Source organism: Solanum lycopersicum, chromosome 11 (assembly GCF_036512215.1).
Source record: "Solanum lycopersicum chromosome 11, SLM_r2.1".
Classification (NCBI taxonomy): Eukaryota; Viridiplantae; Streptophyta; class Magnoliopsida; order Solanales; family Solanaceae; genus Solanum; species Solanum lycopersicum.
The window spans coordinates 57,440,631-57,465,747 of NC_090810.1; the positions used below are offsets into that span (position 1 = coordinate 57,440,631).

The 25,117-nt window shown below is 31.5% G+C and overlaps 2 protein-coding genes and 1 non-coding gene across 3 annotated transcripts; 1 reads left to right on the top strand and 2 right to left on the bottom strand.

Moving 5' to 3' along the window:
* Positions 1-1,047: 1,047 nt before the first annotated feature.
* Positions 1,048-1,131, bottom strand: TRNAY-GUA (transfer RNA tyrosine (anticodon GUA)). The gene is given in 2 exon segments: positions 1,048-1,083; positions 1,095-1,131. It is a non-coding gene; the product is annotated as a tRNA-Tyr (tRNA).
* Positions 1,132-6,308: 5,177 nt separating this feature from the next.
* On the top strand, positions 6,309-8,693 carry LOC101260603 (probable glucuronoxylan glucuronosyltransferase IRX7). Its single transcript, XM_004250928.5, has 4 exons — positions 6,309-6,997; positions 7,079-7,440; positions 7,534-7,784; positions 7,877-8,693. Exons 1-4 carry the CDS (start codon positions 6,733-6,735, stop codon positions 8,340-8,342), a joined length of 1,344 nt encoding a protein of 447 aa, XP_004250976.2. The 5' UTR covers positions 6,309-6,732; the 3' UTR covers positions 8,343-8,693.
* Positions 8,694-23,663: 14,970 nt separating this feature from the next.
* On the bottom strand, positions 23,664-24,673 carry LOC138339484 (uncharacterized). The gene is made up of 2 exons (XM_069291084.1): positions 23,985-24,673; positions 23,664-23,916 (listed from the first exon to the last, which is right to left on the bottom strand). Exons 1-2 carry the CDS (start codon positions 24,671-24,673, stop codon positions 23,664-23,666), a joined length of 942 nt encoding a protein of 313 aa, XP_069147185.1.
* Between the last annotated feature and the right edge of the window lie 444 nt (positions 24,674-25,117).

The window sequence follows — 25,117 nt, forward strand, 5'->3', positions numbered from 1 at the left end:
TTTGGAACTCATTATCCACCAAGTTTCGAATTATATGTCATAATGTTAAAGAGCATTTTTTTATTATTAAAAAACATGCTATTTAACATTTTCAGTAGTTCAAACATATCAGAAACACACAGAAGAAAAATTATGCACAGGAAATTGTTTGGGTTTTATTTGTCCTAATTTTTTAAACATTAAATAGGTATTCTTTTTAGGAAAAGATTTTGAATTGACTAATCGGTAGGAAAAGGTTTAGGACTCTGTAAGAGACATGTTCCTTCTAACTTAATCAGCATTCGCTTTGAGAGTTTTGTTTAGAGAGAGAATTTGTGGGTCACAATCTTGATACGTTATCACTTTGTGTTTTCCAAGTTGCCCCTAACAAACGATAAATTGGTTATAGTTGTTTGTCTCAACTCAATAACCAAACAATAGAGAGAACAACCAAACAAAGGGATGAGAAGTACAATCTTGAACAATAATCATAACTTGCATAACCCTATTTTGCTCTCATTAGTCTTTATTTATTAACCACGATTAGTTCGGTGGTGGACTGCTTTGCCAATTACTCGGTTATATGACATTCAGAAAAAAGCAAATGACTTTCACTTTATGAAAGCATTTACAGTTGATTTGCTTGTCTCACTGTATCGTGTCAAATTGTTATAGAAGTGAGAAGTTATACATTCATTTTATGAAACATTTTCTCTTATTGGGAAAACTAAACAGTTAATACCTATAACTCGAAAATCGATAATAAATATGTTATTGGTTTAGCATATTTAAAACTTGATACACCGAACCAATAATACATAAAACTGAACCAACCGATACACACCACTAATACAATGTGTGACATCAATTAAACTTCTCCATCTCCTAAGGTATAACTTGTGTATCAATCTTTACCTTCACGTTTGCCTCAAAATTATAAACTTGATAAATATAGTTAAATGAATTTTTTTTTCCTAAAATAAAATAAAATTGAAGAAAAATTGATTTTTTGGATTAATAAATTAACATCAAGCATTTACTTTTAAAATAAAAAATAAAAAAAATTAATCCGACCTGCCGGATTCGAACCAGCGACCTAAGGATAACAGCAACAACTACAGTCCTCCGCTCTACCAACTGAGCTAAGGTCGGAACTTGTTAAAACAACACATATTATTATAAGTATTATTACAAAGTTGTAAAAGACGTTATCAATAATTGAATAACAAAAATCGAGGATTATGATAAAAGGTTAGTCAGTAGTCGTTCTAGTTTTTATAATCTATTTTTATTTTTCATATTTGATTTTTATATAGTTTACTTGAGTCGAGGTCTATCGAAAATAGTCTCTCTAAGATTCACACGATAGAGATAAAGTTGTGTACAAATCATCTTCCTCCAGATATATCGTTATTGTAATTGTAATAACCAAAATTATTTGAAGATAACAAACTCTTATTTAAGGTATAAATTTTTATATCTTAAATTAATTAATTTAATATACTATCATAGGTTATTAGTGTGGTCATGTAAATTTTTAAATAAAATTAGTTAACAGCTAGCACTACTTTTGATATTTAAACTAGAATTGCAAGACGTGTTTGGTTAAGGGCAATAAAAAAAAATCAAAAGATTGTAACTTATCTTAGGTTATAAAATTTAATTTAATAAAATGTAAAAGGTTGTGGACCAAATCTACTTTATTAGTTTTCCTTAGTCTATAAGTGAATGCACGAAAGAGACTTTCATTAAGATATCTAATATTATCAATAATATATTTACCAATTTGAAGTTTAATTACATCACATATATTCAATTTTTTAGTCAATTAAAAAAAAATTCTAATATTAGATACATATTAATGTTGAATTTCACTTATTAGACATTTTTTTTAATGACATGAAACTAAATTATTAACCAAAAAATATTTTGAAAGCAAAGTAATAATTTTTTTAAAAAAACTCACAATATAAAGCAGATGCATCAATAAAGATGTTTGAAACATAAAAAGATACTTGAAGCATGAAGTAAGCACGTCAATGAAAAGATATTTGGCTCTTATAATTAATATTGAAATATCCTCGATATGAAATCGACACATTAATAAAATATATTTACGTTTAGTCTCGTATTCATATTTAAATATTTTCGACATGAAGTAGGCATATCTGTGAAGAAGTATATGTTTTAGGGTCTTATGAATGTTGATTGATGATAAATAATCTATTGAATATTAATTTTAATTTGATTAATTTGTTTGGCATCATGTATATATTAGTAGTTGATCATAATTTAATTATACACAAATGGACAATTAATTGTCGTTGTCCATTTTCAATTCATTTATTTGAGTCCATTAGACGCAATTAATTAATTTTAAAGGATAATGTTTATCCAAAACAATTCACCGTCCTTCAATGACTCTTTCCAATAAATAATTAATCATATTATTTTCCACTATAAGTCCATAACCATTCAATTTTTGGATGCCATAAAAGAAGCTAACTTTTCTTAATTTATTTTTATCGGCTAGTTTAAAATTTACTGATCTGATTAATGTATATTAGAATTTATTAATTTGTATTTTTATTGAATTGTTTTTTTATTAATATATGCAACAATAAATTTGGATGAATTCATGAGTTTGAATTTAAAATTTTTTAATATTGAACATATATTTTTTACGATATAAAACTTTGTTATGCATATAATATTACAAGAGATTTATTTAAAACATTGGCTTTTTCTTTGATTATTTATGCTTTTACGACTTTTAGGTACCTAAATTAAATTATTCTTGATACCACTATCACTTCAAACTTTAATTAATCAAAGATAAACTTTTTTAATTAACTTAAAAGTTATTCTTTATAATAGAGAGAATTTATTGATGCTGTTTAGAACATTATCGTGACAAGGAATAAAATTGAAACAAAAAAGAAAGAAGAAGAAAAAAAAAGATACGAATATTTTCTTTAACAATACCTCTATACTTAATTATCGGTGATCTGACAACTAATTAGGAGCTAAATTATTTTATGTATTTTTAATTCTACATCAGTAATATCATGTTGTTTGATTTATAATTTAAATGCACAAAACTAAAGCAAATATACATTACGATAAAATTAATATATTATATTTTATACATGATAAAAGATGAAATAATACTCATATAATACGATATTATGAGTAGAATCTTACTAATGCAACTTTTTTTTTTTTTTTGCAATTATTAAACTTAGTGTTATCCTTCCTAAAATTTTCAAATTTTGTATAGAGATGGAGTAAGTTAGACTTATTGCCTTTTGGTCTTGAACTTTCTATCTTTAGTTTACTTGGGAAGTTTATAATATGAGTATCAAAAGTATTTTAGAATGTTGTTAGCCTAAACTAAAAGCAAGAAAATAATAATAATTTGCTTATTTGTTAAAACAATATTAGGTGATAATAATTATGTTAATGAGAATTAGGCAATAATTGTTATTTAGAAGTGTAATGTTTTTGAGATCTAAGTGTTGCTATGATTTAAATGTTTGATAGAATGCAATTCAATTTTATAAAAAAAAAATAAATGAACCTCTTTGTTTTTTTTAAAAAAAATAATTCTATTGTTGGTAACTGAATTTCTTGTTATAGAAATTATAATTTGTTAAACATATGAAAAATAAATCAATCATAAGTAAAACTTGAAGAAATTTAATTATTTTATTGACAAATCAACAGTACGGATATCTTTTTAATTTTTTTTAATGAATAGTGCGGGTATAATTCTATTATTTCATTGAATTTTTTTCTCATAAAATGTCTCAATAAGTGTATAATGCCATATTTCTTCTTTTGACGAAAAATATATTTATCAAAAATAACTTTTGTAGTATGAAGAATACCACTAATTCTGGACAACCTATAAAGACAACAACAAATACGCCTAAAAATTAAAATTTAAACCATAAATTTACGATGATAAATTTCATATTAAAAATAAAATACATTCTAATAAATATGATTTTATATTTAAAAAAATTCAAATTTAAGATCTTTAAATAAAAATGAAAGAATATTTACGATTCTAACCGTAATTATAGTTGATCGTCGCCCTCTCTTCTCATGTGCACTGTCTCTGGGTATGGAATTATATCTACTTTTTAAGTACAATATTTTAAATATAAAATTAAAAAAATATTTTTAAAAACTGACTTGTTTGTCTCTTAAATAAATCACTTTTCAGATGTACCCCTTTTTCACACACTACAGAAAATTGCTAGATTTTATAAGTAAGCTTTGAGTTGTGGTATGATTGATAAAAAGTTCTATTATTTTAAATAATAAATTTTGAATTTAAATCTTAAGTTTAAAAATAAATTTTGATAAAAAAATACTTTTTTAATGTAACTTGAGCGATACAATTAAAAATTTTAATTTATATCAAATATCGAATGAGGAAAGTAATTATCCCAAACCTAGCTTCATAAGTATGTTTAAATGAGGTGAAGTAAGTAGTATTTAATAGTACTTGCCTTAAAAAATAAGTAACAAATGTATTAATTGGTATTTATTTGTTTTAACTTTGATGTTGAAAAATATATATACAAAAACCTTATTATGGCTATTTTATTTATTTGTATAAAAAGTAAGTACTTCAAAACTAAACGCATAATAATATATCAAGAAGATATAATCATAAATAAATAATTAATTTCTTGAATTGTTGACAACATCATACATACTTTTCACATATTGTAGTGTTAATATTATTTTTACGTGTATTTTGATTAATTTTATAAAAAGTTAATTACTTTCATTAGATAATTCTGTCTCTATTCATCAATATTTAAAACAAATAAAAGGACTTCACATAATATTTTTGTTTCTGGAATTTGAATATGAGTAATTAATTTTATTAACGACTACATCACATTTTTGAATTAATTAAATCACTTTTCATAATAAAATGAATTATTCACGTTGATTGTTGATATAAATTGAGCACATTTTAGAAGTTTTTTCTTTCTTTTAGAAAATACGACTTAGAACTAGACTTTAACTAAAATTTAGAAAATATGACGAATAATTTTTCAAAGCCCTTAAATTTAGACTTTGAATAAAAAGGTTTACATAACATTTTCACACACTTTATATCATTATGTGAAAATGCACGAGGAAACAAGTTGACAATTTTGACCACATTAGAATGTAGGAATATTCGAAGTAAAAATTATTGGAATTAATTCATGAATTTGTATTTTGAGATATAATTCATTTATAAAATAAATAGATAATTTAAAATTTAAAATATCAAATCAAATCAAATTCGTACATCATTGAAGAATTATGAAATCGTTTAAATAGAGTGTATTAGTAGTGATTGTATTAACAGTACAAGATCGTTTGATTATCATATAAAAGGACATGTTATTCATATAAATCGTTGTACTAATAGTTTTACTATGTTTAGTAAAAGGTTTTTATTAATTATACTTGTATTAAGTATACATAAATTATTTTTATGCTTTATTTGATTTGATGCATTAAAAATAGAATGCATGACATTAAAAAAATTATTTATAAAAATATCTTTATGGTGTAAAAGATTAAAAAAAGATATTAAACAATAATTGAGTTAATGCATACATTGAAATTTGAAACTATTATATTATACAAGATTAATGCATACATTATTTTTCTTAATATACTCAACCAAACCATCCTTTCATCTGTCAAAACATTTCACATTTACACAAATCTAAATCTCACCGTCCAACTATATAAAATATAATTTTATGAAAAATTTAGCATTAATTCCAAACTTTATAAAAATAGTAAAATTAACGAGATCATAAATAACTCCATTTTAAAAACAAAGTATTTGACCTTTCATCTAGTCAATGAGAAGTTAATTATTTTCGTATTAGAAAATTTAACATTAATGAATAAGTTGTTTTTCCTATCAAAATATAACTCTCTTATTAGGACCATTCATTATTTATTCAAGTCTTAATTTATTTAAATTTGAGGTTAAATAAAAACCGTATTAATTTAGTACTTAGTAACTCTCTTACACACTGAAAAAGTTTAAATCTAATGGGTAAAGTAAATCACTCATTTTCAAAAATAATTCTAACAAAACTTGAACTCAAAATATAACGATAACAACAATAATAACATACCTAATATAATTTTATAAGTAAAATTTTAAAAATATGTGATGTATAACAACAATTACACTAACATATCCCGATAAAGTTCCTCGAATAAAAACCGAAAAGAATAACAGACACACACTTTATGCTATTTTTATTACGTTATATATTTTAAACGAACTAGATACATTCGTTATGTTTAGATTTTATCTCTATCTTTATAAATAAAAATATTATTTTTAATATACCGTCGATTTTTTTAAAACATGTTAAAATAACCACCTTCGAAACCATGAACAATGCCGCTATTCATTCTGCTCCATTTACAATACAATGTGACCTTTCTGTAACACTTTCTCTCTCTCTCCTAATTTTCTCTCTCATCTCTGCAAACTCCATGACCTTCATGATTATTTTACATTGGGAAAACAAAACTCAACCAAACCCCATTACAAAATTAGTATTTTCTTGAAGAATCAGCAAAAAATTAGGTGTTAAAACGAAATCTTAACAAACACAAGTCTTTATCATTCATCCATCCCCTGTTTCTTTGTTATTTTTTCACCAACAAACGAAAACCCCATTTCATCTTCTTTGGGGTTTTAAGAAGATGATAGAACCCAAAAAACAGAGCAAAAACAGAGGTTTTTATGTAAGAATGAAGCTTTTAAATCACAACAATGGCGGAAGTAGAAACAGAGGATTGTTTTGTTACAGATATTTCAAATGGGTTCTTTGGTTTTCACTTTCTTTTTATTTTTTTGCTTCGTTTCTATTCAATCATAAACCTAATACCATTTCTAAAACTACCGTTCCTCAATATTCTAAAGCTTCTCGTGCTCTTATTGAATACCCTGAAACTCAACACCATCGAGGTAAAACATCTTAATTTTATCAATTTATTATTATTGCTTACATTTATCTCATTCTTATTGTGATTTTTTTTTTCTTTTCAGATTCGTTGAATGGATTGAAGATTTACGTTTACGATTTGCCGAGTAAATACAATATCGATTGGTTATCAAATGAAAGATGTAGTAATCATTTATTTGCATCAGAAGTAGCCATACATAAAGCTCTGTTAAACAGCGATGTTCGAACACTAAATCCATATGAAGCTGATTTTTTCTTCGTCCCTGTTTACGTATCGTGTAATTTCAGCACTGTTAATGGATTCCCTGCTATTGGACATGCTCGTTCTTTAATTTCTTCAGCTATTAAACTCATATCATCGGAATTTAATTTTTGGAATCGAAGTTCAGGCTCTGACCATATCTTCGTTGCTTCTCATGATTTTGGGTCTTGTTTTCACACATTAGTAAGTTCAGAAAACATTGAATTTCTTTTTTTTACTTCAATTTTTGAAACAAATCGACAGAGTTTTGAATGTCTTATGTGATTTTAATTACAGGAAGATGTAGCTATGGCAGATGGAGTACCGGAGTTTTTGAGAAAATCGATTATTTTACAAACATTTGGTGTTAAATACGATCATCCATGTCAAAAAGCAGAGCATATAGTGATTCCGCCGTATATTTCGCCGGAAAGTGTACGGAAAACACTAGCTACGTCGGACGTTAATGGCCGCCGTGATATTTTCGCGTTTTTCAGGGGTAAAATGGAAGTTCACCCAAAAAATGTCAGCGGACGTTTTTACAGCAAGTAAGTTTTTGTTATACTTAAATCGTTTAATTCTCGAAAATTTTTACTGAAAAGACGAAAATGACCTTTACGTTTTTTTTTTCCTTTTGCAGGAAAGTCCGTACTGTTATATTGAAAAAATACGGTAGCGATCGGAGATTTTACCTAAAACGTAATCGGTTTATCGGTTATCAATCGGAGATTTTACGATCAACGTTTTGTTTATGTCCATTAGGATGGGCACCGTGGAGTCCGAGATTAGTTGAATCAGTTGTTTTAGGCTGCGTGCCGGTAATTATCGCCGATGGCATTGATCTTCCGTTTTCCTCCGCCGTGCCGTGGTCGGAAATATCCGTCACGGTGGCGGAGAAAGACGTCGGAAAACTCGGCACGATTCTCGAGAACGTGGCAGCAACCAATCTGAGTACAATACAACAGAAGCTGTGGGACCCAAGAATTTCAAGGGCCCTACTTTTTCATGATCGGACGGTGGAGGGTGACGCCACGTGGCAGGTTCTGCATGCCTTGACGGAGAAATTAAGTAGGTCCCACCATAGGTCAAGAGTATCGAACGAATGAGATCATGACACGTGGTTATTTGGTTAAATAGATTCCAGTGCCAGCTAAGAAAAAACAACAGCTAGACAATGTATACGCGGAGATAGATCAATCGACTATCTGAACTTTCACTTTATTATCGAGTCTTATTATCGAGTGATGAGGATAGTAAGCGAGGTCTCGGTGTGCTGAGTTGTTGAGGTGTGATTGGATGATGAAGCGGGATGGGTTGGACAGGAGCTTGTTATTGTTGTACATGTGAAAAGGAATATTATTTTATTAATTTGGAGAGAAATAAGAAGAGTCAGGATGCTTATTGCTTTGCTGTACAATTCCTTTGTTTTCTTCTTTTACAAAACACAATTTTAAAAATTATCGAGAGTCTATCAAAAACAGTCTTACTAATATACGAACTCGATAACGATAACAGGTAAGTCATATTTTATTTTTACTCGAGAAAACATAAAGTGGACCAGCAAGGAGACAGCGGGGATGTGTCAGAAACTTTAATGTTTTGTATTTTTTAAATTTAATTAATGTAATGTAGAAACGTTAGAAAAGACAGTGAAGTTGTACTACTATTAAATTATTCAAACTGGTCACGGGTTATAATATTACAAAAATAATCCTTTCTATTTCAAGGTAAGTTCAATATAGTCCAAAAAGTAGTGAACAATATACGTTCTTATAATCGTTATAAAAGTTGTTTATATAAATTTCTATTGTTATACGAATGACTTCATACGAACGACACAATTATGACCTTGACTTTGATTGGAGACCCGGTCTTGAACTCAACCCTGCCTAAGAGCTTTGAACCTCGATGACCTAACCTTTAATTCAGGACTCTACGATAGATTCTAGCCATGATTAGGACTCGATGCTAACTTGAAACCTAACCTTGACCTTTGATCCTGAATTGAGATTGGAGTTTAGACTCTGAACCGGGATCCGAAGTTGAGGTCGAGTTGGGATCGGGTGGGGATTAGGATAGGGATTCAGGTAGTCGAGTCCCAAATCAGGGTCAACAGTCGACAGTCAGGTTCGAGGTTGGAGGGTAGCGAATTGGATCCTTGGTCAAGTCGAAGTCAAATTCTAAGTCGAGAGTTGGATTTCGAATTTACGATTAGGGTTAGACTCTGAGTTTAGGTTGAGATTGTGTCCGAATTAGGAGTCGAATCTCTAATCGAGCTTGGAAGTCTAGTTTAGGGTTGAGATCAGGGTCGAGCTCCAAGTAACTTATTGAGATCGGGAATCGAGTCTTGAATAAGATAATGAGGTTGATAGAGAATTTTTTAAAAAATATTTATTTTTTCTTAAATTATACTCAAACATAAAGTATTATTTTTTGTTATTTTCTTGGTCACGGGTTGTAGAATGAAATAAAACAAGAATACTGACCAAAAGGTAATTTTTTTAGTCCCAACCAAAGTAACACTGTTTTTAAGACAAATTTTTCGAACCTTTTTGGCCTCCATATTTGTCTCCTACGCCACCCTTCTTATTCTTTTACGTATTTTGAAACAATATTTTGGAATAACGATAAAATTATTTTTAATCGGTAAATAATTGAATAGTTAATTGATAATATTATAGTGTATAATTTTTTTCTTTGTACTTTCTTAATCTTTTCTTTAGGCGGTAGTAGAGTGGTAGCCCGTATAGCAATGGAAGAACAAAATCCGATATTTAAATAAGACACAATATATAAATATATTTTTTAACTTGATTTCAGCTGGTCTTACACAACGTCTTATATATATATTACGATACGTGTGTCGACTTATTTAATTCTACGCAAGTTTAAGTGTCAACCTTATGCACATAAAAATTTAAAGGACATATATTTCAGTTAAAGCCAAATTAAAGGATATATTTATATATTATTACTTTAAATAACCAAGATCGATCTAAGATTCGAAGTTTATAAATTTTTATAATAACTGAGCTAACAATATATAGGTTTAATAAATATCATACATGTACAACAAGAAAAGTAAAATGCTCATAAATATAAGAGTTGAAGTATAGAAAAATTAGGCAGATAATTAATTTGATAATAAATTCATTAGCGTTATTGTTCAACGTAAAATTTAATGTATGGTGTGTTTGTCACGTTTCCATTGAAATAATACTACTCCCCCTGTCCTGTTTTATATGTTACTTTTCGGATTTCAAGAGTCAATTAAGTTTATATTTATCGTAAATTTTTTCATATATTTCTAAACATTTTGAATGTGATTCATAATGCTTTTTACGTAGTTTACAAATATAAAAATTTCATGCCAAAAAAATTTAAAATTTCATGCGTAATTTTTCCATTAAACTTAAATTGTTTGACTCTGAAAACATGATATGTGACTTATAATATGGGACGGAGGTAATAACATAGATAAAATTGTTTCACTTTTAGTTAGAGATTAATTTCGCGTTTAAACTCATTCATTATAAAGGTATAGAAACTTTTTATAGTTAGTATTTTGCTCTTTTACGAGTTTTACATAAGATAAAAAATAATTTTAAATATTAAATAGTTAAAAATACCGATAAAGCGCGCAAAAAAATGGAGAAACAGGTGTCACTACGAATAATACGCTGAAATAAAAAGAAATTTTACATTTAAATTTTATAAAACGAAGTTTTGATACCAAATATTTTTTGAATTTTTAAAATAAATTCTATAATGGGTAAATTCGAATTATTGCTATCTCTAATCATTAGTTTCTCCAATCTTATTAAATGAAAAAATGGAATGATTATAGTGGGAAATATAATGATTAATAATTGGAACAAGGATATGCATTATCCTTTAAAATAATTAATAAAATTACGCTAATTGTGCATTATAAGTAATTTCACGGAATTAAAATTCTAATCTTCTAATTGAAAAATATGTATACAAGTACTTATCAATCCATTGTCATTATTTACTTATTTTTAATTTAATTAGTGCCTAACAAATACAATAAACAATTGGAATTAGGTAATATACGTGACGTAACTAAACTTTAAATTTAATTAATATATATTTGTTATCTTAGTTAAAGCCATGTCTCTTTCATTTATTCACTTAGAGATTAAGGAAACTTCTAAAGTAGATTTGGTCCATAACTTCTACTATTTAATTAATTAATATTAATTAATTTGATTAGTTGCTAGAAAGTAGTAGCCTAGGTAAGTTACCATATGTTTAGGGATATATGAAAAGTAGTTATGTCAACTAATCTTAATAAATTCAGTCATGAACATTTTAAGTCGTTTTGAATCAGTCATTAATATTTCTATAAAAAATACGTAGTTATGCGTCTATGCTTTATATCTACATTAAGGCCTCGACAATTTTAATCTCATTATATTAAAGTTTATTTTAAAAAATATTTTTGATTAATAGATTTATTTTTTCAAATTTGAAATTCAAAGTCTAAATTTCTGATTAAAAATGAAGAGATATTATTATCTCACCATAATTATTAACCGTTTGAGTATTTGAGCTATATTAATATTGATGATACATAATCATGTAGCAAACTAATCATACAAGAATATTGATATAATTTATTTGTGTGTGCCGTGTGTGTTTTTAACATCTTTTTATTTTTTTGCAAAAGAAATAAAGAGATTTATTCATTAGTTAAAAAAAAAGAAAATAAATTCAAACAAAAATTGAGTTGAGCTGAATTGAATTGAATCACAAATTAATGCCGATTGCATTGATAACGAATAAAGTGAATTCTTGATTTACATAGACTCGTAAGTGACGAGAGAAGGAAGATAAATAATTTAATTCACACATTAAAACGAAGCAGAACTAATGTAGCAATATTATATTTACCGTAATTTCATAACTGAAGCCCGACAAGTGATTATATATATATATATATATATATATATATATATAGCAATATTATATTTACCGTAATTTCATAAGTGAAGCCCGACAAGTGATTATATATATATATATATATATGAAAAGAATTGGATTTTGGAATTTAATTTTGTCCTAACAAACTACATGCCAAAATTATTATATTTGAAAACCAATTGTACTTCAAAACCAAAAAAGTAAGATGCATCATCAATATAAGAGTGGAAATTCTGAAAAATTAGGTAGTTGTCAATTAAATAAATTCAATAGCATTGTACAAAGTAGTAGTAAAATTTAATATGGTATGTGTACATCACTTCTCAACTTATCCAAAAAAATAATGACACTATAAAAGATAGTTTTAATACTTTTTCAACTTATATTTCATAATTGATATATTAATAATTCATAGAAGAATCACTAAATAGAGAAGTCAAAATTGCTGTACTATCAAATAAGTAAAATATGGTACATAAGTTAATTCATTAATAAAAACTTCAATTTTTTTTAAAAAAATAGTAATTTTGACCTCACAACTTAAGTAAAAAACAATTAATTGGAAACACATCAATAAAAATGAATATGTTCAATCTCTTTTTACCTTTTCTTTGAATGTATTTTTTATTTTTTATTTAATGATACGAATTCTGACTCCGCTACTAATTATCGTGGCTTAGTTCACATTATTATTCATGCTTTTTCTTGGAAACTAAGAAAGTGAAGAGAAAAGAAATGTTGCTTCTAAGCAAGAAAAAAAATATACTAAAAGGAATGGTCCACACTTAATGACAAATTTAAACTATATATTATATACCAAGGTCCAAAATATATACCCTACAAGCACAATAACCTAAAAACATTGATGTGCCCTACTCATTTCAACTCACATTTTGCCCTTTTTCAGATTGCTGGACCATATTATATACACTTTTTTTTAGGTTCAAATCAAAATCATGAACCCATCAAGGCCCTAGGTGATGTGCTACATAATTACTCTGATCATATTAGTAATCATCATATATATTATACTTTGATTATTGAGTAATCACCTTGTTGATTATATTAATCAATGGATAAATCAATTGACCAACTTTTTTTTTTGTGTGTGTGAGTTACACGGATCAATTTCATGTATATTTACGGGTCAATTTATATTGAATTGAGACGTTTAAACTTTAAATGTGATGCCTTTCTAATTTTTTAGAGGCCAAAAATATCTTAAGAGACTTCATTTTTTCTTTTTGATTTTCTAAAGTCAACTAGGACTCACTAATTTGGATTCATATTGAATAGATTTATCAAAGAATATACAACCTTTATCACTGAAATATTTTTTATTCTCTTGACGACCTGAACTCAAGATGTTTAGTTAAAATTAAAGGAATCTTAATCGTGCTATAGGTAGAAGTAGTAGAGAAAAGACTTCCAAAGGAATTATAAACTTTAAAGAACTATTCTTTTGTTTCTCAACAAATTTAATCTTAACTAATTCAAATTTATATTGAGTAAAACCTATTAAAAGAGAAAATATTTCTCAGTTTTTTTTTTTAATTTACAAAATTATAACTCAAAACCTTTAATCCATAATTAGTAGAAGAATTCTACCCTACAACACTTCTTGATGATAAAAAATTCACTTTTGGACAAATTAATTTTGTGCATTACAAATAAATTTATAACATTATTGGATTTGATCACCTACACAATTTAATTGATTTGGCTTATCCAAAAAAGAAAAAAGATAGAAACATGAGGAACTCATAAATTGAAATGGGACCTTTATGTACATATGAAAAGTCATCATAAAGCCATATGACAATTGAAAGGTTTGTAGATTCCCTTCCCTTCATGTTAAATCAATAACAGTACATCATAATGAGCTACTACGTTACGGATAAGATTCTTTCATCTTTAATTGATAATTTTGATTTTAAATTTTCGAGATTGAAAAAGAATTCAAGCAAAGAGATTATTTTTTTCCTTTTACAAGTCTTACAAAATACAAATATAATCAGATGAAATAGACTGAATTTCTCCATCTGTAATCCTAAATTTTGAGTTTGAGTTCTGAAATAACAAAATATCTTTATATGAATTCGTTTCCACTTTCATAGGTTTTACACGACACAAATTTGATTCATCTTAATTTATGTAAAACATAGAAGAGTTGGTTTAACTGTCCTAATTATGTCAGAACATTTTCGCGATGTTAATAAGAAAGATATACTCTTATTCATTGACAATATGTTTCGTTTTGTTCGAACATGATCGATCCGACTTAAAATGAATATCAAATATTTCATTTTATTCGAACATGATCAATCCAACTTAAAATGAATATCAAATATTTCGTTTTGTTCAAACATGATCGATCCACTTTAAAATGAATATCAAACATCAAGCGGTAGAAAAATTAAAAGTAGTAATCCTTTAGCTTTGAGACATATAATTGAGCATATGACAGTGTATATAGAGACCCTACTGGATGTGGAGTGTGAGCTGTGTTAGCACATGTAATGCTACCTCTACATAACAAAAGAAAACTCAAAACTTAAAAGAGGAAAGCCATGTGATGAATTATTAGTAAGAGAATATTTTTGCATTTAGTGTTGTCTTCTTTAATGGAAACAACTAATGATATGTTTTGAATTGTGTAATCACATTTATGATACTTGTATTAAATTAATTATTGACTTAATAATTTTCGTTCTAATATCAAAAGAAAAACAAGTTAAATATCATTGAAAATATTAGCAGGAGTATACAGATTAAAATGTGAACTCGTCAAACAATGTTATATCTATACTTATAAAGATTTGCTAATGGTTCTTACATATTTACTTCTTTGCTAACTTGAAGCACTTAAACATCTGGTTTGGACCCTTGTTAATAGCTAATGAAAAATATATGTAGAGTGAAAAACATGTAAAATTGTATAACAAATTTTGATGAACTTGTTATACAAAAAGGGAAAAGTACAGATATATCCCAAACTATTGTAAATGGTAATGCAAATACACTTCGTCATACTTTTGGAACATTAGTGCCCCTGCCGTCATACTTTTGGGACATTGGTACCTCTGTCATCATACTTTGGGGACATTGGTGCCCCTGCCCTTTCGTTAGAGTGAACGGCATATATGCTCTAATTTATGGGGATAGGGATACCAATGTCCCAAAAGAATGACAGAATGTATCTGCATACCATTTACGGTAGTTCGGAGAGATATTTATCCTTTTTCCCAACAAAAATTTAAGTTATTCGCTGTTATATTTAAAATATGTATGGTATTGTGTTTTCTTAAGTCAATAAAAGGTATTGAATTCCAATTTTGACTAAAAATAAATAAATTCTTTTTTCATATTTTATGCTTCCAATAATCGAATACATTACATTTCTCTGTTTTTATATTTCTCTATTTTTATCTTCATTTCATCGTTTGATTACCAAATTTGTTATTTGCGTCTTGTTCATCCGAATTACTCTATCGATCATTCAATCACTTTTATATAGTCACACAACAAATTCAATTTAGAAAACATGACATTTTTTCATATGTAGCAACATGATCATCATTTTCTTTGTGATATTCTTCTTTATTTTCAGATTATTATTTTGTTAAAATAATATAAATTGGGAGCTTCACATTTGAAAAAAAATAAATTTACATCACATCATCTGGAGTAGAAATAATATGCATAAATATGTCTTGATGTGATACTTTTATAAAGAAAAAACTATTAATCTAAGTGTTTTATCGAAAAATGATTTCGAAAAGACTTTGTTTTATTTTAAGGATATTTTGCTTTTTAGGAGTCGCCACTTAATTTTTTTAAGAAAAATCAAGAAAACTTATTTCCAAAACAACTTAAACAGAAAAATTTGTTTTGAAAATACTTTAGAGGGTGCGGGATTCCTATTAGCGTCTTAGGAAGGTGTAAGGCACCTAAGACACTCCGCTAACTTACGGTTTTCCGACGATTAACTTATTTGACTATTTTTGTTTTAAAGAATTGTGAATTTATGAAGTTAAGTTTCTTAAGATTTTTATTTAACAAAGCTTCACGAATCTTGAAATATTCATCGTTTTGAGACTCCATTAAAGTTAAACCTTTTAAACTTAATTCTAAGCAACTTTCAAAATTTAAACCTCTATCATTTTAACGCTTCAATTTTAGTTTTAAGTTAGATAAAGCAAAAGGCGTTCGAAGGGGTTTGGAGTTTCTAATCCTAAAAATAACGATAATTTAAACAAACGCACTAACAAGTAATAAAGAGAGAGAGAGAGAGAGAGATTTGGGTCTAAGTTTTCGGGTTCTGTTCGCCTTGACCGAAACTCGGACCCACTTGCTTTTGGGTTCAACTCCTTTTCCACCTGTCCTAATCTAAACATATAAAATAATTACAAGAAAATAAAATAAAAGGGACAAGGGCTTATGCCCAATACAGATAAATATACAAGAAAGTAAATAAAAATCCAATTTCGCCTTCTTTGAGTTCCTTCGATCTTCATGGAACTTTAATTCTCGCATGTGTGCCTTGACTCGATAAAATTTTGAACCTTTACGGCTCAACAAGGATGTGTGGGATGGGAACCAAGTCCATGGGGGACTCACAAATAATTTTACATGCAATAAAATGACAGTGGATTAGCATACGAGATGATAAAATAATCAAATGAATCTTTGAGCAAAATAATCTTTGAGCGAAACAGAGAATAAGAAAGAAACATACATCCCTTTAGGGATTTGAGTTAACCTAGAGCAAAATGATTTTTGAAAGTAACTATGAAACAAGCTTACAAAAATTTCACAAAAGAGAAAGAAAGGTAACAAACAATACACATATCATAAGTATGCATTTATGGCATGTCATGTTCAGTAGACGTAAGTACGGCAGTAATCACCCAAAATGATTGTAAGAGTTTGAAATTTAGACTAGCAAAGAATCATGGACAGCAAGATTAAGAAAACAAAAAATGATCACATGTCACTCTTAACATCGTCTTGAAACACAGTGGAGAGAAGAGAAAAAAGAGATCATTATGCCAAGCCAAATCCCAAGTTCACAGACCAAATACACGCTGATTTGCGAATTTAATAAAGCGAAACAAAACAAAACAAAGTACGTAAACAAAATTCAGCCCTATCTATGTATTTTCGCATAGGAATACAACATCTGAGATGGATTTTAACAAGATATTCAAATCATGGATATGATACTTGAAATTTCTTAGATAAGTATAAATGCATCTACCGCGAATGGATCTTCGCAAAGGCATGAGATAGTGAAATAAGAAAGACACAGGCATGATAGAACAAGCAAGCTCATTACAACGACAAGCGAGCAGCAACAAACCAGAAACTATGTTTGACCTTAAAACAAATTCGTAGTTAAACTGTCCATCACAAGCTGTTGGAGGAGGAGAAAGAACCTCATTCGCGTTCCACAAACATACAAGAGTAATGTTGTGTCATGGGAAAATTCCAAATTTAAACATCTCACTTATTCTTTCAACTTGAGGTGAAAGGATAATAGATGAGACATCAAATGTTCAGCGCCAATTCAAAACTCAACTATATGAGATAAAAGAGCCACACTCGACAAGAAGAAGAGAGCAGAATCATTTTTTCTCAAAAATCAGCGGACCTCCAAACTACAGTCAAATAACGTATTCGCTCAAATAAACCAGACAAGAACACATAAGTCATACAAACGAATAAAACAGATAAGCAGACTCCAACAAACATATGCATTAAGGTCATTCCAACACTAACGAACAATCCCAAAGACGTATAACAGGAAAGTTCTACGCCCTCGACCCATCACATCGAAACCAAGGAGAGAAGGAAATTACATGGAAGGGTGTTTACCTGTCGAGGAGCAGCGAATGGGACGTCGACGAGCGAGCACTTCTTCGTCACACCACTCGATCACGAACGAACTTCCACCCTCTAAAATTTATTCGGCTTCCTTAGTTCTTCTGAAGCCAACAGTAGAGAAACCAAAGTGTTTCCAAAAAAACCCGCAATAAACAGAATAGCTCAAGTTTCTTTTCCAGAATTTCCCAATTTTTAACCCAAGAAATTTCAAAAAAAGAATTCCAACCAAAGCTCCAACCCTTCGATAGAACTCTCCAAAATTTTTCCAACTCAAAAACCTCCAACCTCCAAATTTCTAACTCAGAACATACAGAACCAACAATTTTTTTGACAAAAATTCCAACTCAATCGTCCGACCCAAAAGAAAACTAACCCCCAAAACTCCAAATTCCAACCCAAAAGTCTCACTGTTGTTCTTCTTCCACAGACGAGAACAAAATATATATATATATTTTTCAAAATTCCCTCCCCCCAATTGCTAACCCTAAATTCTGAAGCAAAACCGAGTTTAAATAGGAAGAGCAACTAGGGTCTCGAGAGAGAGGGCTGGAGGGAACGATTTTAGGCCCATTCAAATTTGAAATTCGAATTCCTACCCAAAGCTGAGGAATATGCCCTTTTAAATGCCAAATTCCCAACGATTGGGAGGTGAGGTGGACGATCGATATGAGTTCTTCGTCCTTGGCAAGCGATGTGGCTCAATCCGACGATGCCAAGGACGATTCTATCGTCTAGCACACTGCAGGGACGTTGCTGCGAGAACAGGGTTGTAGGGCTGTCGCAATGCCCTGCTCACGCGCAATGGAGAGAGGAGGGGAGAGAGGAGGAGAGAGCGTGGGGGAGACGCGGGCGTTTGAGGGAGGTTTTTGGGATATTGCATCTGGGGGTGAAGGGGTCGCGTGAGTTTCTGCTGTTTGGGAATTGGGAGAGAGCGTGTGGGTTTGAGGGAGAGAGCGAGAGAACGTGAGGGAGCGTGGGGAGAGAGGGGGAGAACGTGAGGGAGGGGAATTTGATTTCTGGGTTTCTGTTTTTGGGGAACGCGTGGGGGAAAAGGGAAGAAGGAAAGGGGAAGGAGGGGGATTTGGGCTGGACGGGTCAAGTGTTGGGTCGGGTTGGGTGTTAAAGTATGAGTTGGGTTGGATTAGAGAGGTGTTGGGCCTGGGAGTTAATGTTGGGGCTGAAAAGGGTAAATGGGCTTGAATTGGGTTGGTTTCGAATATACACAAGATATACCGGTTATATACACAACTATGTAAACATTATATCGTTATATTTTACAAAATTATAAAACTAATTAATTTAAGTGATTTGGAAAACTCATGAAGCTCGCTAATTAAATCATACCGACGCGGGTCAAAAATTGGGTGTCAACAACTGTCCCTCATTTTACTTGGGTTGATGCAAGCAACTCGAGGAAAATGAAATTGACCGAACCAATTTTGACCAACTCCATTCACCCTTTAAAAGAAGGATTTGAAAAAGAGTTCAGGAATTATGGCCGAACCCTTGCAAATGGGGTTCCTACATATCTCAGGCTATATGAGAATTCAGGCCACTTGTAGTTCGATAAGCTTGATTTATCGCGTGATTTTTGAAAGAAACAAAAGCCACCTCGATACCGAATTATGAAGGTGTCGAAACGCTCGAGAATAGAATTCGAGGGCGAATGTTGGGATACAACCGAGTTTTTAACATTGAATCCGCCTACATATCCGTAAACCGTCAGAATCAGGCTGTGTGTAGTTCGACTCAATCGGTGGGAAAAGGAAATCTATTATGCTAGATAACCTTCGGTTTTGGACGAGTGACAAGTTAAACGAGTATGAAAAGAAGCTTGTAACCTCTTAGCCATAAATGTGACGCGTTCCACACCCATAATTGAGAACTTACACAGACATAATTTCCAAAACTCTTGGCGCATTGTCACTCAGATTGGAAACTTGCTTCCGATAAATCGAAACTTCCAGATGCGAGACTGAAACCGACAGAACTAAAGAAAAACCCGTATGTTTCGAGAGGGGTGGTTTGATTGTGGTGGAAGTCGCTCCTCTGCTCGCGTCCTAAGAGTTTGACATTCCTCTTTGGACTGTGTCCCAGTTCGCTGCTAAGAAAAAGTTTCACGTTGTGCTGCATCCTTTTTGATGTCGTCTGCACCTGTGGTTTTTGGAGAATTCATCCTTTTGGATGCTCTTGATAAATACTGAGAAAAAAACTCGTCAGCTTAAAATACAATTAGGATGGGAGACAATGTCTTTTTACCAGGTCGACACTTTATTGCTCTCCTCAATATTCGACGTCGACTCGATCGGTCTGACGTCCAGCAAATAAAGCTTATGCCTTGTGTTTTGCAATATAATCTTCAATGTACTCTTCATTTGATGCTAAAATAAATAAATAAACTCTGATGCGATATTGATGTCTCTTTTGTCGTTATCTTTCTTCGATGCTCTCCTTGATGTTTATTTTCTTTTTTTTTCAAAAATAAAGGATGCAGTTGAGGCCGATGGATAAATATTGCTCTTGGGATACACGATTTCCCTTTCTTTATCCATGTATGTCCTCTTGCGGGGCATGAATATCTTTCCGCGATACGTAAATTCCTGCGAGGTATGAAATCCTCTCGCAATGCATAACTTTCAATGAGGCATGAAATCTTCTCGCGATTGCAAAATTTCAACGAGGCATGGATTCTTCTCGTGATGCACAAATTTCAGCGAGGTATAAATTCTTCTCGCGATGTATAAATTCCAACGAGGTATAAAGCCTTCTCGCGATATATAAATTTGACGAGTCATGAAGTCTTCTCGTCGTGCATAAATTTCAAAGTCGCAATGCATGATTTTCCGCAATGCATGATTTTTCCGATGCATGACTTCTTGCTATGCATGATTTCCGCAATGCATGATTCTCCGCGATGCATGGATATTTATATCGTCTGTGTTGCTAAAAACGGCAAAACGACCTCCAAATAATATATCGACTTGATCGATAATACCAAATAGTAATAAAATAACTATCTCTTCTGGGGTAATGCATCGTCTTGATTGACAATAATTATCTTGTTTTGATAACGTAATGCAAATAGCGTCCTCTACATAAATCGCGAAATATTTGCTAAGATTCCTGTTTGATTCACCTTTGAATCTGGCCAGACACTTTCGCAAATTTCATATTGTTGGGGAATGGCTTGAAATAAACAAACACATTCACAACTTTTCGACATAAGCGATATAAAATGCTTCCTGTTCTCAGTAAAATTACTGATTTTGGGGATAGTTTTCTCCTCTTTGGAGTTCTCTATAACGAGCTAGCTAGCTCAATAATTATCCAACTGTAACGAGGTGGATGCTCGATAATAGCCCAACTGTAACGAGGTGGATGCTCGATAATAGTCCAACTGTAACGAGGTGGATGCTCGATAATATTCCAACTGTAACGAGGTGGATGGCTCGATAATATTCCAACTGTAACAAGGTGGATGCTCGATAATATTCCAACTATAACGAGGTGGATGGCTCGATAATATTCCAACTGTAACGAGGTGGATGGCTCGATAATATTCCAACTGTAACGAGGTGGATGCTCGATAATATTCCAACTGTAACGAGGTGGATGCTCGATAATATTTCAACTGTAACGAGGTGGATGGCTCGATAATATTTCAACTGTAACGAGGTGGATGCTCGATAATATTCCAACTGTAACGAGGTGGATGCTCGATAATATTCCAACTGTAACGAGGTGGATGCTCGATAATATTCCAACTATAACGAGGTGGATGGCTCGATAATATTCCAACTGTAACGAGGTGGATGCTCGATAATATTCCAACTGTAACGAGGTGGATGGCTCGATAATATTCCAACTATAACGAGGTGGATGCTCGATAATATTCCATCTGATTCAAAAATAGAAACCTAAAATGGAAAAGCATATATACGAACCACTTATGGGGTGGATCGCCCAACAAACTATATGCTAAAGTCTTTGATTGGCCAATCAAAACACATAATCCACTTATGGGGTGGATACCCAACAAATAAGAATTATGACTCTGACATATTCAAGAAACAAAGTACGCCGAAATTACTACGCGACAAACATACTAAAAAAACTAAATTGACTTGATTCATTCACATGAAAAAATAAAGACTCTCTCGTCTTCTTTGACAAACTCAGCAGAATTTGAGTTTGTTGCAGTCATTTCTAATCATTTATCGAAAACTTGTAACAATTCGATAATTTGACTGTCAAGGAGATATTGTGGTCACCATCATCTTTCTGATGTGATGGACTCGGCAAACCCTTGCAACACTTCTAAGTTAGTGTCACTTTGATCATCTTCAAATTTGATGTCGCTTTAATGTACGACTTTGACTTTATCAATACTATCACCTGCAAAGCTCGACACCAAACATTAGTATTGATGATGAAGTAAAGAATAAAAGTAAAATTGAGGAACTAGATTGAGTCATTTGGCTTATTCAGATTAAGCTATGATGAGTCCAACGATAACTTTGATCATGACTCATAACTAGCAAACCTCCTGCACCTTGTTTCCTGCAACTTTGAAAGAATCTATCAGTGTTCGGCCTCAATATTCCTTCAAGATAAAAAGAAACTTGTTTATCACTCGAGGCAATATAAAGAAGTAGAGATAAAATGAGATGGAAGATTTTTTAGGTTTCGCTGATGAGTCCACGATGGGTGCAAGTGACGCCCTTTGTCATTCTTGACAGCTTTATATAGTCATTTTCGTGACTTCTATGTTCCTACATTCAAAGAAAAATTCTTAGTTTGAAAGACTAATTTGTGTTGGTCTTGTCTCCATGCTCCTTCTTGCAGTTGGCTCACACGCTCGCCCGTCCTTTATATGACATATTTGATGGGATTTTTTGAGGACCCCCCTCAAAATTGTCCCGGTCTAAAATATATAAGAACTCTCATGACTGCTCTGTTGATTCTGAGGTTGCTCATTCTTGAACCTTGAGGCCCCTCCTCAAAATTTTGTCCCAGTTTACTTCAATAAGTAGCACATGACATTCGTGGAATTTTTGAGATCATCTCAAAGATTCTGTCCCAGTTGCAAACTAGATTGTCGTAATTTTTGAGATCCATCCAAGGCTAACTCCGTCGAATTTTGGTCTTCTGTTTTGACATGTTAAAGAAGTCCAACTTTAAATGAATTTTTGAGATCCTCTCAAAAATTCTGTCCCAGTTTCCATTATGAAGGGAAATGGAAATTTTACTAGATATATGACCGAGCCGTTGCGGCGCCTACGTATCCCATTGGAGCAGGAATCAGGTCAAACGTAGTTTCCCCCTCAGGAATTAACCAAAATAGGAAGTTTTGATAATGAAACGACCGAGACCGACATAGGTCGCCTACGTATCTCATTCTTGAGAATTCAGGTCGAACGTAGTTCAAACGAGAAATGTACGATACATTTTCAAAAGAAAGGTAACAAAACTTCATATGCGAAATTTGGCAATGTTGGGTATTCTTCTTCTCGATCTTTGATGATGAATATCTTCAAACGAATCAATTCAGAAATGTCTTGTACTCACTCTTGAGTATCCAATATGTCATCCATTCAGGGGGTTTCCTCAATGTCGATCAAGTTGTTGTTGATCATGTTTTGTATCTTGTGCTTCAGAGTTGAACAATTCTCTGTGTCGTGTCCAATGGCTCCTGAATGATAAGCACACCTGTGGTCAGCTTTGTAAAATTTTCCCAAAGGATTGGCTGGTCTTCCTTCTATAGGATAGAGCATACCCATTGCTTTCAACCTTTCATAAAGTTGAGTTTGAGATTCCCTTAATGGTGTAAATACTTTAGGAGCCTTTCTGAATTTTGGGCGAGGAAATTTTCCTGATTGAAATCATGGTTTTGATGTTTCCTTTGAGCAGCTGACCTCATATGGGTAGCCGTGATCATGCTTACCTCCTCCACCTTTCCTTTTGATTTATCCACATCAGTAATTCTGGCAGATTTTCCATTAGATCGTAATGCAGTAAGTTTGGTGAGCTTTCCAGTCTTGAAACCATCTTCCAAAGCTTCCCTCACTTTGACAATCTCGACAAACTTTTGTCCCATCATACACAACATTCTTTCATAGTACTCAGGATCTTGAGTACGAATGAACATTTCAGTGATCTCACGTTCGGACATTGGAGGTTGAACTCTTGCGGCCTCTTTTCTCCAACAAAAAGCGTACTCTCGATAATTTTCTGTAGACTTCTGTTTGATCTTCTTTAAGTAGTAGCGATCTGGGGCATCTTCAATGTTATGTCCAAATCTTTCTGTGAAATCTTTTGCGAGTGCATTCCAACTTTTCCATTGTTTCAGCTCCTGTGATGCAAGCCACTCCAGAGCTTCTCCACTGAGACTTCGACCAAATAGACGCATCAATAATGCTTCGTTTTTGCCAACTCCCACGAGTTGATCACAATAAACTTTCAGATGTGCTAGAGGATTTCCTGTTCCGTTAAAAGTGACAAACTTTGGCACTTTAAACCCTTCTAGAAGGTCGAGATTCGGATGGATGCATAAATCCTTATAGCTAAATCCATCGACTTCGGAAATATAGTGCAACTCCTCCATGGCTTTCCTGATCTCTTTTTTCATATTCACCTTGAGTACCTCTTCTTTTGACCTCCACTCTCTCTCCTGTTCCTTACAGTGATCAAGCTCAAAACGGTTGCATAAGGTTCATTTGGAATTGGGATTTGGAAAGTAGTCTTTTGAGGTATGGTTGGAACAATGGAGGGATTCTAGGTATTTTGAGTGGCTTGATAATTTTGGAGGAAAGTTTGAGGATCGGAATTTTGGTTTTGAAGATGGGTGAAGGTTTGAGCATTGTTCGTATTTTGGTTTTGAATGAGTTGAAGGATTTGAAGGTTGGTATTTTGAGGAGGATGTGGTGCTTGACATGATGCGGTGGCGTGACGGGGATTGGGGATAGTTGAGTCAATGGTTGGAGGATTTTCAGTGGGATTAGAGAGAATGTTCTGAACCTGTTCAGTGCTTGGTGGAGAAAAGTGGAGT